At 36.5% G+C, this 15,620-nt stretch overlaps 2 protein-coding genes across 5 annotated transcripts; one reads left to right on the top strand and one right to left on the bottom strand.

Moving 5' to 3' along the window:
* Positions 1 to 1,991: 1,991 nt before the first annotated feature.
* Positions 1,992 to 8,799, bottom strand: LOC125577571 (zinc finger BED domain-containing protein RICESLEEPER 2-like). Its single transcript, XM_048738998.1, has 3 exons — positions 4,772 to 8,799; positions 4,359 to 4,686; positions 1,992 to 4,293 (listed from the first exon to the last, which is right to left on the bottom strand). The coding sequence occupies exons 1-3, from the start codon at positions 6,842 to 6,844 to the stop codon at positions 4,211 to 4,213; spliced, it is 2,484 nt and encodes an 827-aa protein (XP_048594955.1). The 5' UTR covers positions 6,845 to 8,799; the 3' UTR covers positions 1,992 to 4,210.
* A 187-nt stretch (positions 8,800 to 8,986) lies between these two features.
* Positions 8,987 to 12,249, top strand: LOC106421209 (regulator of nonsense transcripts UPF3-like). 4 transcript variants are annotated; one of them, XM_013862061.3, is made up of 13 exons: positions 8,987 to 9,287; positions 9,379 to 9,485; positions 9,560 to 9,754; positions 9,827 to 9,906; positions 10,012 to 10,110; positions 10,216 to 10,336; positions 10,453 to 10,541; positions 10,642 to 10,873; positions 10,957 to 11,100; positions 11,180 to 11,230; positions 11,328 to 11,455; positions 11,537 to 11,594; positions 11,724 to 12,249. In XM_013862061.3, the coding sequence occupies exons 1-12, from the start codon at positions 9,142 to 9,144 to the stop codon at positions 11,573 to 11,575; spliced, it is 1,431 nt and encodes a 476-aa protein (XP_013717515.1). In that variant the 5' UTR covers positions 8,987 to 9,141; the 3' UTR covers positions 11,576 to 11,594; positions 11,724 to 12,249. The 4 variants fall into 4 exon arrangements, with proteins under 4 accessions (XP_013717515.1, XP_022546595.1, XP_048594956.1 ...); XM_022690874.2 differs by having other exon boundaries at positions 10,006 to 10,110; XM_048738999.1 differs by lacking the exon at positions 11,180 to 11,230.
* Positions 12,250 to 15,620: the final 3,371 nt, after the last annotated feature.

Here is a 15,620-nt window from a genome sequence, read left to right as displayed (position 1 = left end):
TTAAAGCTGAGAGTACCTATTTGATCGTTGTTTTGATTCCTGGTTTCCAATTTTTTTTCCCTGAATTGTTCAATCTTTTCTTTTTAAAGAGATCTTGATTTTTTATTTTATTTTGAAGGTTGATCCCGCCTGAAACCCGATGTGATTGTTTGGCTTTCTCTCACTCGTTGTCGAGGTACGTCTCCGTATATCTTAATTATGGTTTTGTAAGATTCGTGTTTCGCGATTTTGTTCTCGCGTTTTCAATTTACTCATTGTGATCTTGGTTTTAGGGTTCTTTTCCCGGTTTCGTTTCATCTTTGCTCTCATCGTTGCTACATCACATACACTGTCCGTTTCTCTGCATGAAACCATCGTCACTAAGGCAATGTCTCTCTGTCTATGAAACTAAAATGCAATTTTGTTTTCGTTTTTAAAATTTCTGTCTTTTTGAGGATGGAATTCTAATCGATTTCATAGCAATTTGAAATCCAAAAATATCATAGGCAAGGACTAATCTAATAGTGTTGTGTCCGATTTTATTTTATTTTATTTTTGGTAAAATGTTAATTTTTTTTTTTTGGTACATTGTCCCTTGAGGAATCTTTTGATTGGTAATGCATTATTAAAGACGGATGTTATGGCGATATGGAATATAAGACTCAGAAATAAGAATCTATTGGTTGACAAAGTCTAAAGACAAAGACTCTATGGGGATGAGAAAAAAGAAATGAGGTTTAGTATCCATTATCTTCTTTATCTTCTTTTGATAGTGATATAAACAATGTAATAAGGTTTAGTATCCATTATCTTCTTTTGTTTTCTACCATCATTTTGAACGTGCGTACATTTATTTACTCCTTACAACTTGGATAAAGATTACAAATTGATCTATGTCAAAGCTACTGGCTAATTAAGAATCTTATATCTTAAACAGGTTTCTGCAACTCTTATCCTTTTGTCTCTTTGTGAAATGTGAAACGTGCTTACTAAGCTTTCATATTCATTCTTTTTTTGCTCACGAAACAAGAAAAGAAACTAAAGGAGAGAATGGGCTTATTGCATCAGAAAAACAACAAAAAAAAAACTAACCGATACATCAGAAATTTCTACTGAAATTCAAAGAACAAAACAAAACGCAGAGGAGAGTCAACAATTTAAGACATCACACAAACCATCACCACAGTTTCTCAATCAAAGCAAATCAAAATTTATTCATTTACTTTATGGAATTGGAGGAAGCAAGAGAAAATTTAGTTCTGGTGTTCCTCACATTGTTCTTTCATGGTAACGTCAATCTCTCATTCCCTACTGTAAATATATAAAAGAAATGAAGAAGTGTCACAACCTCACACTCTTTCCCTTTGTTCTTTTTTTTAATAATTTTGAATTGTGATTGGTGTTTTCATCTTTTTTTTTTTTGGTGGAATCTTTAACTCATTGATTTAACACTAGCGCTATGTATTATATTAGTTTTTCTTGCATAGAATTATGTATGTCTAAGAAACACGTTTTTAAGTTTTCATACCATAATATATCACTAGATTTTGACATGCGCTTTGAAAACGCGGATTTATAAAAGACTTAAATTTTTTATCTTTATTTATCGTATTTCATTTTAAATGACTATTTATGTTTAAAAAATTAAACTTTATTTCTTTAATGAGTTGGTATAACTCTGATATATTAATTTTATTATGTGGTTAATATTTTAATAAAAAAATTTATATACTTTTAATAAAGATTTATACTTTTCAATGAAAAAATTCAATTTGTTTATGAATGCTTAAATTATATTAAGAAAAGAAAAAAAATAATAATTAAGAATAGTTGAAAAAAATTATTTGAATTTGGACTCAATGGCCCAAAGGAAAAAAAAATGTGAGAATTGAATCTGATTTCTTAATCGGCCCAAATGGCCCAAGAGAGATCTGATGTGGGCTGGATCCGAAAAAAATGACCCAATATAGATGTGTTATTAATATTATTTGATTGCCCTTAATGAAACATGCAATGTTAGTAAAGAAAAAAGCAGATTAAGGTAAAAAAAAAACAATAGGATCCTGCTTTAATAGTATAGATTAATGCAATAATTTTGTCTTTTCTTTTTACATTTAAGATATAAATTATATTCAATTATAGGAAAACTCCTCAAAAAACTATTTCCGTCCAAAAATCAAATAAATCATATCATTCAGTACCCATTGTTTTCTAAGTATGGACGAAAATCCATATTTGCATTCTTGTCTTTGGTGTTGGTTATATAAAAAAGAATTTAAAGAAAATAACTTGACAAAATCTATATTGGGCTAGATTTACGAAGCTACCATTTTACATGAAAATATATTGTTGGGATTTATTAAACCCCATGTCCAACTCTATATTCTCTAATTAGTACGATATTGTCCACTTTGAGCTTAAGAGACTGGTCCGCATGGATTTATTTGTGGTTTCCATCCCAAAATGCCTCATACTAATTAGAGTTGGACATCTCTTTATATATTAGCTCTCCTTTGTTTAATTTCCAATATGGGACTTAGATTGACATCTCACATTCTCCTCCTCAAGCTAAGGACCACACTCATCTCGTGTATTCTTCCTTCAGCGGATTATCTTAGCACCACCTTGTACCAGTAATCGCAGGGATTTCCTTTGAGAATGTGTCTTTCATAACACCTCGTTCCTTTGAGAATGTTCTCCCACAACATCACAGGTTCCATGATCTTCTGACGTTTCTGCCACATACCTCCTCTTCCACCTTGAATGGTCTCATTCCTACTCGAATGGTATTTTGGTCTTCTTGTAGTTCTTTGTCAAACCGCTCTGATACCAATTGTTGGGATTTATTAAACCCCATGTCCAACTCTATATTCTCTGATTAGTACAATATTGTCCACTTTGGGCCTAAGAGACTAGACCGCATGGATTTACTTTTGGTTTCCATCCCAAAATGCTTCATACTAATTAGAGCTAGACATTTTTTATATATTATACTCTATTTTGTCTAATTTCCAATGTGGGACTTTGGTTGACATCTCACATATATAAAAATATAAAAAATACAATTACGTGTTACCGCAACAACATCAAAAATCAATGTCAAATGTATTTTTAGTACAAACAAGCTAAATAATTTGTGTTCATATTTTAAGCAAGAGAATTCGGGTTTTACTTAAGAACTAAATTAGAGTTTTTAAAAAAAAATTTAAAACCAATCAATTTAGCAACAATATGAAACCAAAATTTCGTTTCAAAATGGAACTTCAGGACAATAATCGTAGATTTAAAAAATTTCTCTGTTTAAAAAAAAAACAACAATGATAAACTTAATACACACAAAGACATATAACATCAAAAATCAACATAATTCTAATGATTACCGAGAATAGATATAAAAATAAATGAGAATATACAATTGTAAACACAAATTAGTCAAACTGAAGGACCATAATACCTCAGCCACCATAATATCTCAACCTCGAAGATCCAGTATTGCAAAATATTTTACAACATATTATTTTATACTTATATAAATTAACCAAATTTTTTAACCCACAAAAAAAACACTTTAAATAAAACAAAAATAACATTTCTGCCCAAAGCACAGACAGACCACTAGTCTCTCATAGGAATGTCAAACAGGTCGTCCCGTCCCGTCCCGTCCCATCCCGCCGCGGGCTGAGCATCTCGCGGGTCGAAGCGGTCCCGTCCCGCGCGGGCTGCGGTCTAGAGAAAGCCGGCCCAGTCCCGTACCGCATGATTGCACAGGCCCTTACAAGCCGTCCCGCGGGCTGGACGCGAAAGGAGTGCAGCATGACGTTTCTCGACGCTGCAGGCTGCTCCAGTGACCACTACATACATAATGAATGATATATGAACACATGACCCATCTACTATTGGAGCTTAACAACTTTTACATATATTAGTCTTGTTTTGTATTTTTTTTTCAATCTACGAGAGCATCGTTAGAGCCACTGGCTATTTCAGCAACTCGTATATATGTTAATTACTAGCCATTCAATCTGTTTCTTCAGATAATTTTGAAGAACTATAGTTTGTTGTTTGATCGTGAGTATAAAAAATTAAGTCTCAACTAAAGTAAAATTTAGAGAAACACCAAATGGTCCAAATCATAGTATTCAAAACCAAAAATCAGGCAACTTAAACAAAAAAACAGAAATTGTAATTGCAGCAAAACACCAAATCAAGATAACATTTCAAACTTGCTCATCTACTCATCTTCATCTTCCCCATCAACAATGGACTCAAATGTTGGTAATTTCTCTTCTTCTCCATCACCATCGATTTCTTCATCTACAAATATCAGTGTACAAGTCAGTAATGTTACTCTTACTAAAATTATAAGGTGAGTTATTTACCATGTGCGTAAGATTCATATCCTTTGATCCAATTCCTAGTGCATATCAGAGCTTGCACATTTTCTGGGAGTAGACGACTCCTATATTTGTTTAGAACTCGCGATCCAATACTGAAGGAGGACTCCGAAGCCACTGTTGTGATTGGAATACTTAGCAGATCACATGCCATTGCAGCCAAGTCACCATACCGATGCGCATTATCTTTCCACCAATCGAGGATGTCCAAGCTCTGGAAATTAGTAATGTCCAAAGGTGGTTCTTCAAGATAAGCTTCTAGAGGTGTCTTTCCACTAACAATTCCACTGACTTTGCGAAATGCAAAGAAATCCTAAGAAAGTTTTAAAAAAAAATATCAGAGAGGAAAAAAAAAATTGGAAGCTGACGACAGAAGGAAAAAAATTGAAAACACTCACATTGTAGTTCCCAAACAGTCCCATTGATCCTGCCGCACAAGCTTTTTGCGGAACAGTGTCACGTGGCTCAGTGGAAGGTGAGTTATTCTTGGAGTTTTTGTCGTATGTCTCAAACAGAATACTGAGCTTGTCACGCAAGTTCTTCACCTTTGCATCACGTGTACTTATGTCAAGCTTCCCTAAACAACATTCAACAATTGAAAGCTTAAACCGTGGATCAAAGACTGCTGCCATTGCAAAAACACCACTAACTTCATCCCAATATTTGTCAAACTTCTCCTTCATCGGTCGCACCATGTATCTGACAATCTCATCTGCGCTTTCCTCATTTCTCCGAAGCCAATCATGGATCAACCAAACCTGATAGAAATACAGGTTTGCAGTCGGGTAATTCGAACCAGACATCAAGCTTGTGATCACAGCAAAAGGACCCAAAAAATCGCAGATATTAGCGGCTCTAGTCCATTCCTCATCTGTGGGCGCTGTTTTATAACCCTTCTTATCAAATGTCTCCAACTTAACAAATGCTTTACGGTACTTGAGGGCTCTTTCAAGCATATAGTAAGTTGAGTTCCATCTCGTCGACACGTCCAGTATCAGCCACCCACTTTCTACTACACCCGCAGCATCCACACATTTTTGGAACAATTGTTCACGGCTTTCCGATCCTAATACATACTTAACACTCTCTCTTACTTTCTGCAAAGAGTCTCCAATAACCTTCAACCCATCTTGCACTATGAGATTAAGTATGTGAGCTGCACATCTTACATGAAAAAACTCTCCTCCACACAACAAATCATCATTCAAATTCAGCTGCGACTTCACAATGTCCTGCATGGAGTCATTACTTGTAGCATTATCTAATGTGACTGAGAACACCTTCTTATCAATTCCCCACTCTTTCAGTGACGTGAGGAGTTGAACCGCAATACTCATACCGGTATGTGGTGGTGGTAGAGCACAAAACGTCAGGATCTTGCTGTTCAACTTCCAATTCCGATCAATGTAATGTGCTGTCACACACATGTATCCTTCCCTTTTCACGGATGTCCACAAGTCAGACGTGAAGGAGACTCGTCCAGGGAGAGTCGCTAATTCCCTCTTGAGTGTGTCTCTCTCGCTTTCATAGAGTCTATACACATCTGCTCTCGCCGTGTTTCGACAAATGGTTTGGACATCAGCATTCAAATACTTCCACGTGTCTCTCACTCTTTCATACTCCACGTACGAGTAAGGTAGATCATGCTGGACTATTGTCTTAGCTACCATCTGCCTAAACACAGTATGATCATACTTGCGAGATACCACTTTCCCTTCGATATTGAGTTGTTGCTGCCTTCCTCCATTCCTTGGATACATTTTACATCTCTCCCGATGTCTTCTCAACCCACTGGTTCCATGCGAATGAGATTGCCATGCATACTCACGTTTGCAATGATTGCATGCAGCTTTCAACTTTCCATTCGGTTTTTCGACCACCTTGAAATCTTTCCAGACATCTGATTTTTGCCTCTCTTCCCTTTCCTCTTCACCGATTTCATCCCCATCAAACTCTTCTTCATCCAGTTCATCACCAAGCTCGGGTATGTCCTCTGCGACCTTCTCCTTCTTCTTTTGCGACTGAGTAGGCGAAACCTTCTTCTTTTTGGACTTAGTAGGCGACTTTCTTCTCCCTCCACGAATCACAGACTTCATAGGAACAGACTTCCCCTTACTACACGCCTGTGCAGACGAGCCAACACCACCATCGATAGTTGATTGCAACATGGGTTTCCCCGTGGCTGTTCCGAAACTGGTCTGTCTGCGAGGCTTGGTTTTTTGGGTTGGTTGACTGATTTCAACATCAGAATCATCAGTATCATCAACAAGACTGATAAGCCTTTTTCTGCTTCCTTGATGCTTCCCATCAGCACGAGTTACACCACGTTCCTGAGAAGCGATCTGATCACCAGCCTCAGCTGCTGCAGCAAGAGTAGCTAAGACTGCCTGAGTTGCAAAGTCCACAGTATTTGGCGGGGTGTAATTCGGATCAAACGTCGACTGATCTTCGGGCTGGCTCCTTGATCCCATGGTCTCTCTCGCTCTCAACTCTCAAGTTTTGTGTTTTTTTTTCACGCCGTGGAATGAAATTAACTTTTTAGGGTTTCCTAAATTTTGTCTATTTTTTAAAAAATTTCTTAATATATTTTTTAAAATCTGTTATAATTGTTGATTTTCAAAATTCCAAATTTTATTATACAAGTACACAAACACAAGTAATCAACTAATCAAGCAAAGCAACGTAAAAAAGCAAAGCAACATAAACAGCAAGTGATCCGATAACCTACGCAAAGCCATCTAAACAAGTTAATGTTCTATCATATACGGAATCAACCTAAACAAGTCAGTGATCCGATAACCTACACAAAGCCATCTAAGTTTCATACGTTTAAGAGCTTTCTAACCTGAGAGCTTTCTAACCTGAGGTCCTTAAAGATCCTATATCGGCTGAAGCTGGAAACTACTCGACCAGGTGGTGTATGTACTCGTGCAATCCTTCATTGTTCTCATCACAGGACACAAACAAAAAAAAAAAGACAGTTCATTCAGTTCATAGAACACAAAAAAAAAATAAGTACACGTGATGAAACAAACGATACTGAACAAACATATCAGATACTGAATGAACATTGGCACACAAACATTGTTCAGTTCATAGAAAAGACAGTTCATTCAGTTTATAGAAAACAAAAAAAAAAAAGACAGTTCAGGACACAAACCTTGGCACGCAATCTCCTTTGGCGCCAGCAACCGTCTTGGTGAAGTCGTTGATGAACATAAAAAATTGAAGCACGCAATCTACTACTCCGCTTGATCTCTTCTCTGTATGTACAAAAGAACAAAAGATGAGACATATCACTACTCAACACAAGACAATAAGATTCGCCGAACTAGTCAACACAAGACAATGAGATAGCGAGTTCTCCTATCACTGATTAATAGTTCTGGGTAAGAGAGTGACTAACCTGATGTTCTGAAGCTGTCTAAGAGGAGAAGAAGATGACCAAGTCGCCTACTTTCTCACCATCACTCCATCACCTCAACACAGAACACAAAACAAATACAACGCGACAAACAAACATATCAGAGACGACTCTGCATTCCTTAGAGTTGGTTAAGTTCGTTACTAAACAAATACAACGCGACTAAGTCCAAAACCAAAACCAAAACACAGGTTTTAAAACCAAAGAGTTGGTTAAGTTCGTTACCAGTTTCGTCGGACAATGTTCTTTGCAAGGCTTTAGCGTCTGGAGCGTTTCTAAAGACTGATCCGGTGAGAAAGCCGTGTCAAGAACCGGGAAATAACCTAAAGAAGAAGACATAAAAATGATCAAACTTGTTGTTCAATTTGTTTACATGGATCGCTAACCTAGATAAGACATAACACAAACTATAGATCGCTAAGCTACATCACTACCTTACGGATCTTGTTGGTCTTCTTATCTAACAACCTGGAAAAAAAAAACAAGAGTTACAGCAGAGATTATAAGTCCAAAAGAACTTCAATTTTCTGTCTGAAATACTAACTCTGTACATGCATGTCCGATCTGTGGAGTTTGGAAGCTCAGAGGGAAGAACGGAAGCGACATCGAAGAAGAAGAAACTAGGAATGGCGGACCCTCATCGTTTTAGCTCCACTGCTGCAGACTGCAGTTCGAAGACAAGTTGTGAGATGAAGCAGTGTCGGGAGAGCGAACCGCCGTCGTCATCGGTGGAGCTCTGTTTCATTCCACGGTGGAGGTCGCAACCAAATCGCCTTTCACTCTATCTCTCTGACTCTCTCGCGTTTTTTTTTTCAGGTGCTGAGCAAATGGAAAGTCGATTAGGGTTGCGGGACATGGAGAAACCCGCGGGTCACTGTGGGCTTGCCCGCTTTGGGTCCGGTTCCGCGACAAGCCTCTCCCGCGAGGCCCGCTTCTTTGCGGGACGTGAAATCACGGGCCCAAGCCCGCCCCGCCACAGGTCTAAACGGGCCTATCCCGCGGGCCGCAGGTTCCTTTGACATCCCTAGTCTCTCAATAAAAAAGAGAGTTTAGGATATATCATATTGGTTTGGTTTGGTTTGGTTGGTTCAGTTTCTATAGACTCGAAAGCAGATGCGGGACGAGGCACATGATAGGCCCAAATCGTGGCCCATATAGACTCTCGTCTGGTTTCGAAATGAGAATTTTCTTGTTTTTATTTTATTCAACGTTTTTTTTTGGCTTTGTAATGTTTTACTAGAGAGGAAGGGAAACGAAGAGTGGGGAACAAAAACTAGGGCAAAATTGCGTTCGATTTATTGACTGATGTGTGTCACCCCCTCTCTCTGAATCTCTTTTGATCTGATGATGATGAAGGACCCTTTAGCGAAGAGGAAGGTGGTGGTACGGCACTTGCCGCCTTCTCTTGCTGAGTCCGATCTCTTATCCCAAATCGACTCTCGTTTCGGTGATCGTTACTATTGGTTCTCCTTCCGCCCTGGCAAGTCCAAGTAAGCCCTATTTCGATTCTCGATTAATCGACGAAGATTACCGATTCTTGATTCTTGAAAGTGTATCTTTCTTTATCTTTTGTTCTCTCAGCTATAGAGCTCAGAAGCATTCACGGGCCTACTTTGGTTTCAAGGCACCAGAAGATGTTTATGACTTTGCTGCCTTTTTCAACGGCCACGTCTTTGTTAATGACAAGGGTATTATTATTTTGAACTTTAATCTGTGTTTTTTTTTTCTTCTGGAGATGTGATTGTATGGTTCTGTTGTTTAGGTGCTCAGTTCAAGGCCATAGTTGAATATGCGCCTTCACAGCGTGTGCCCAAACCATGTGACAAGAAAGATCCTCGTGAAGGCTCTATTACCAAAGACCCTGATTATCTTGAATTCCTTAAGCTTCTTGCTCAACCTGTTGAGAATCTCCCCAGTGCTGAAATCCAGTTGGAGAGAAGAGAAGTTGAGCAGTCTGGTTCGTCTAAGTTCCCTTTTCTTTTTTTTAATGAATTCATTGGACTTACTAACAAAAATCGCTTTTTTTTAGGCGCTTCTAAACCGGCTCCCATTGTCACTCCTCTTATGGAATTCATACGTCAAAAACGTGCTACTGTGATTGGATCACAGGTACGGATACGCAGTAGAAAATCAATAATTTCCTTTGGACTGTAGTTTTATATGTTCCGAAATTGAATATGTATTGTTGATCTCTGGTTTCTGTTCAAGCAACAGGGTTCATTAGATGGCCGAAGAGGAGGCAGGAGAGCCAGAGCTATCTCTGCAAACAAGCCAAGTTCGAGACCTTCGAAACGAAACTCTGAGAAGAAAAAGGTGTGTCTCTGACTTTGTAGGAGTGACTTGTAGTCTGCCATGTCACTCGTATGTGTGGTGAATCAAATTTTGCGTCCATTTTCAATTTCTTACTTTTCTTAATAGTATGTGGAAAAAGACAATTCGAAAGGTGTGCCCCGGACGGCTTCATCAGATGCCGGCAGCTCCAAGCAAGATTACAATCAGGCAAATTCAAGTGGAAAGGACATACCTGCAACTGGAACTGGTAATCAGTCAACAGTTATATATGTATTCCTAACTAACTTATCGCATATTTTCCTTATTCTTAAAAGACCCACTGTGTTTCTGATCTATTTTTTTTTTTCCTCTACGCAATTGCAGCCACTGTCATTGATAGCTCTCTCCCAGGGATTGCCTTGACTATGGATTCTGGGAAGAAAAAGATATTGCTCCTTAAAAAAGACCCTGTTGTAAGTTTTTGGCCTGTGCAGAACAAAAAGCCTTGATTTCTTTTTCATTCAGTATAGTTGTAGACAGAATCATTAGTCATTTGGCAATGTGTTTTTATAGAACTCTCCACAACAAGCGGAACAGCAGACGGAAGCTAATCTCTCCGGAAGCTCCTCGACTTCAAGACAGAATCAGAAGATCGATGTTGGTGGGAGGTTGATCAAGGGAATACTTCGGAGAAATGAGACGCGGCCTAGCCAGGCTTCATCTTTGGTCCTGCCTGAGCAAAGAGTGGAACCCACAGACGCAGAAAACTCCAAGCGTCCTCCTCGGCCAGCCAACATTCGAGCAGGTTTTAGTGGAGTACGATTTCAGTAAAAATGTGAGCTAAGCAAGTTAGGCTGATAAATTAAAATAGAGATGGTAAACGTGCAGGGAAAGATTATCATGTTTCTGGTACCAGCAGTGAAAAGCTAGAGAGGCGTGCAAGAAACAAGGACAGACCTGATCGTGTTGTGTGGGCTCCTCGCCGTGCTGATGGCTCCAATATCACCGAGGATCAGCCTACATCTTCAGCAGGTTCTGTTCGTGTTATCTACAAATATGTAATTAGTGTAGGTTTTTTTGTGCATAACATCTGAACTCATCATCTATACAGCAAACAATGGAGAAGTGGTGAACTCCTCTGGTGGGCACACTCTTGAGAATGGTTAGTTCATTTGAAGTTGGAGCATAATGTGCCTTGTGTCATTATATGAATAAAGAAAACTGATACTGGTTCTGCCAAAACATTTGACTCTATCCAGGTTCTGCTAGACATTCTAGTCGCCGTATTGGAGCTCGCAATAGAAAGGAAGACGGCTTTGCCATGACTATTGAGGGTAAAACATCCCGGAGAGGTGGTGGTGGTGGTGGGGGTCCCAGTTCACATGAGGTAAGCCAAACTAAAGCCTTTTTACCGCCTTATTCTCATATAACACAATGTTTAGAAGACTCATTTTTTAACGTGCTGCAGAAGCAAATGTGGATCCAAAAATCATCATCCGGTACTTGATATATTCACTTTACATATGGTAAGCTTTAGTTGCTCGCGCGCCTTCCTTCTATCATTTCCAGCGTTAAACATCAATTTCTTGTTCTCTTCATGAATTATTAGAAGATGGATATATCAAGAAAATGTTAAGTTTGTTCTTATTTTTCAGGCTTTATGTATCAAGCCAATTCCAATGGACTATGATGTCCTTCAACGGGAATCTATAGATCTGAATCGAAATGGGGAGTAACACTATCAACATCACTCTTGGTTTTTGGGGACATTTGGTCCATCGTCGTAGGTCGTAGTATTGCAGATAAAAGAGACCCTTCTCATAGTAGGAATCAGCTCAAGATTTAAGGTTTTAAGACAAGAAAGACTCGGTTGCTACTTGCTTGTGAAGGCTTTTAGCAATTCACGGTACCTGCATTCCCTTTTGGCTTGTGCTGTGTTACAGACAAGTGGGTGAGAAGTGACAACTTACTCCCGAGTCTTTAAGTAATGATTTAAAGTCAAAGTGTATAGGGAGCAGGAAACACCTTACCGGGTTATTATTTTTGGTTCCTGAGAGGTCTCGGACTGTGATTTGCAGGATTTAACCATAATAGTTTTATCACTTTTCTTGTGGGAATTGGGTTTATTTCATCTGATTGTTATATAGCTTATATTCTACCAAAAGAATGTTTCGCATGCCACCAAGATTGCTCGGTTTTCTTGTGAAATTTCTATGCATCAAAGTAATAATAATAACGTGGATCTGATAGATCGGAAATTACAGTAATGGAGATTTTTGGAGAGTCAAAATCTGAGTACTTTGGTTGCCAGCGAAAAGAAAAAAAAATTGTATCACCATCTCCAAGAATCAAGAAGGTAAGGAAATGGATATCCATTAAGGGAACAATTGTTGGTAGATTAAATTGGTGAAAGAGGTGTGATTGTGATTGATAACGTTAGTGCGGTACGGATTTCATATACTGTAGATGGAATTGACAAGATGCTACCATTCATAAATAATTTAATTAGCGGGACGGTTTTGTGTCAATAACACACTTGACTAAAATTTTTTTTAAAAAGTTTTTTGTTTGTTCTATTGATATCAACAAACCGCACTTCTTGCATCCCACATCCAATATGGTGTGGTTTTGTGTGCGTTATTGGATTTTGCGACTGTTAATATTATTATCATTTAACTTAGAAATTGATATTTACTTTTTTAAAATTACATATATTGTAGTTAAATCAGTTATATGTATTTACTTAAATATTTAATCTTTGTTTTATTTAAGATAAATTTTCTAAGGTAGTTCTTTTTAAATTTTTGTCACAAAAATAATCTTCAACGAATAAAATGACCAAAATAAATTTTATTAAAGGTAAAAATGACCAAATATGTATTTTTATCCTATGATTAACTAATATAAACTTAGGGTTTAGAGTTAAGGGGTGGGGTTTTGGGGATAAGGTTTCAAATTTAAAAAAATATTAAAAATTTCAAAATAAAAAGAAGCTATTTTAGTCATTTTTTTTATTGAAGGCTATTTTTGTGACAAAAAACTTTTTTAAAAAAACTATTTGAGAAAATTACCCTTTATTTAAATATAGCAAATTATGAAAATTAATTTTACATTAGTTTATTCTTATTCAGGGTCGGCTACTGGGAGAAACGGTACGACCATTATGGATCCAAACCCGTGTCACTATATATTAATAGTTAAAGGGGTCTAAGTTTTTTTGTAAATGTATATTTTGCATAAAAATATATATATAATATATAAATTGAAAAGCGTCCAAAAATATTATATATTTTATCACAAAATATTACTGATTAAGTTTTAAATATTATAAATATTAAATAAATATAAATTTTAAAGGATTAAAAAAAATTTCCGAGGATCCGAAACAGTGTTAAGTCGACCCAGCCTTTATTATAAAATTAACCAAAATTTATCAAAACCGCACTATTTTTCTATCAAAATCGCACTATTTTTTATCAAAACCGCACTACTTTTTAATCAAAATCGCACTTATCCCGCAAACTGCATGAACCGCTGTTGGACCGTACCGCACTTCAAATCCGCTCCGCTTATATTACCAAATCCACCGTTACCATTCGGACCCATAAGACTACAAGGGAAAGCACTTGGCTACAGTTTTTCCTTGATTACAGGAAAATACAGAAATTTTCTGAAATAGTTTTTTAGTTTATTTTCACAAAACAATCATCAAGTAGAAAAATGATCAAAAGTATGAGTTAACTAAGTTAGATTTAGTATTTAAAGTTAAGAGGTAAAGTTTTGAAGGTGAGATTTCAAATTTTTTAAAAAAATTAAAATTAAAATTTTCAAAATAAAACGGGACTATTTTGGTCATTTTCTTTTTTGGAAGCTATTTGGTTGATAAAAAATTTTAAAAACCTATTTGAATTTTTTTTTTCTTCATAAATAAATATTTGTTTATAAAATATTTGAAAATATAATATTAATATTTTAAATAAAAAATAGAGAGAATTACAAAAGGTCAAATTTACTTACTAGATTTTGAACCGCGGTTATTGTTTTGATTAATTTGGTTTTAAAAGCAACACTAAAATTGGTTTTAATTTTAACATTTGATCGAGTTTGTTTTGAATCGGGTTATGTCTTAAATAGCTCAAAATCTAAAAAGAAAAATAACAAAATAACAAAAATACTCAACCTATATAAATTATTTTAAAAAACAAATTAAATATTCTAAACTAACTAAAAGCATTCAAAATAACAAATAAAAACTACAAAAACACTTCAAATACTAAAAAAATATCTAAATTACCTTTACATAAATGAAAAGCTAACATTATTAACTAGTTTCCGATATTTTGGATCCTAGTTCGGATTTTCGGTTCGATTTAAGGTTGTACCAGAATTCGAAAGTACATAGGTCTTAAATCCTGTTCAGATACTTTTTATAGTGGTTCAGGTTTTGGGTTTTTTGGTTTGGGTTAAGGTAGGATTTCTGTTTGGGGTTAAAAACGCTCATGCCTAAGAATATGGTTGAGAGGATCCTAAAGTATGTGAAAGGCACACCAGGGAAAGGTATATGTATGGGTCGATATGCGAGCGTAGATATTGTAGGTTATTGTGATGCAGATTGGACACGATATATAGTTAAATGAAAGTCCACAACTAATCATTGCACCTTTGTTGGGGGAAATTCCGTTACTTGAAAAGTCAAGAAGCAAACAGTTGTTTCAAGATCGGGTGATGAGGCTGAGTATAGAGCAGGGCAAACATAATGCATGAGTTTGTATGGTTGAAGAGTCTACTCAAAGACCTTGGAGTTGAATCTTCTGAACCGATTGTGTTGCATTGTGATAATTAAGCATCTATACACATTGCATCTAAATTAATATTTCATGAAAAAACTAAATATATAGAGGTAGATTGTCATTTAATTTGAGATAAGTTTCAAGCTGGTATTATACTTTCTTCTGATGTAGAGTTTGAATCATCTAGCTGATGTAATCATCTTAGTGCATCTTCACTAGCCAACCATCTTGAGGGGAAATATTGAAATGAAGTAATTATTATGTACATGTTCAAAGTGGTCATTTAAATTTTCTAAAAGTGACATCCAAGTGGTCACTTCAAGTTTTTGTAAAGTGGTTACTTTGGTGCTCTAGAGAATAAGTTTACACAAACTTTATTCTGCCACCCATAATTCACTTCAGCCACTCTAGGACTTAGCATGGAATATATATCATCTCTCTTTCATGTAAGGACGACCTGGTCTTACTCCTACGTGCAAATATGTCGTTTAATATCTTGATCGTATATGTATCTCTTTGTACAGAGAAATATATGCAATATAAAAACATTTTTTGTATATTCTCTCTTTGTATCCACGATCATACTCTCATTATACACTCCTAATCCTATCATTTCCTACATTCTAAATGGCTACAATATAGATTATTTGAATTTTTTTTGGTGAATATTGAAGTAAGAATTTCAAATGGTGTCTCCGGTGAACCCTGGCGACGGTGTGGAGCATTGTTTTGAGCTAAGTGTCCCTCATTGCACATGTTTTT

Source organism: Brassica napus, chromosome A9, assembly GCF_020379485.1.
Source record: "Brassica napus cultivar Da-Ae chromosome A9, Da-Ae, whole genome shotgun sequence".
Classification (NCBI taxonomy): Eukaryota; Viridiplantae; Streptophyta; class Magnoliopsida; order Brassicales; family Brassicaceae; genus Brassica; species Brassica napus.
This window is presented reverse-complemented; position numbering and strand designations above follow the sequence as displayed.

What these genes read in the sequence shown, in the direction of transcription:
- LOC125577571 (XM_048738998.1), bottom strand. Translation starts at nt 6,844, where the DNA reads ATGGGATCAAGGAGCCAGCCCGAAGATCAGTCGACGTTTGATCCGAAT. An exon ending in GACTGTTTGGGAACTACAAT is followed by an intron (nt 4,687 to 4,771) that starts GTGAGTGTTTTC and finishes AAACTTTCTTAG; the next exon opens with GATTTCTTTGCATTTCGCAA. An exon ending in ATATGAATCTTACGCACATG is followed by an intron (nt 4,294 to 4,358) that starts GTAAATAACTCA and finishes TGATATTTGTAG; the next exon opens with ATGAAGAAATCGATGGTGAT.
- LOC106421209 (XM_022690874.2), top strand. Translation starts at nt 9,142, where the DNA reads ATGATGATGAAGGACCCTTTAGCGAAGAGGAAGGTGGTGGTACGGCAC. An exon ending in CTACTGTGATTGGATCACAG is followed by an intron (nt 9,907 to 10,005) that starts GTACGGATACGC and finishes TTTCTGTTCAAG; the next exon opens with CAACAGGGTTCATTAGATGG. An exon ending in CATACCTGCAACTGGAACTG is followed by an intron (nt 10,337 to 10,452) that starts GTAATCAGTCAA and finishes ACGCAATTGCAG; the next exon opens with CCACTGTCATTGATAGCTCT.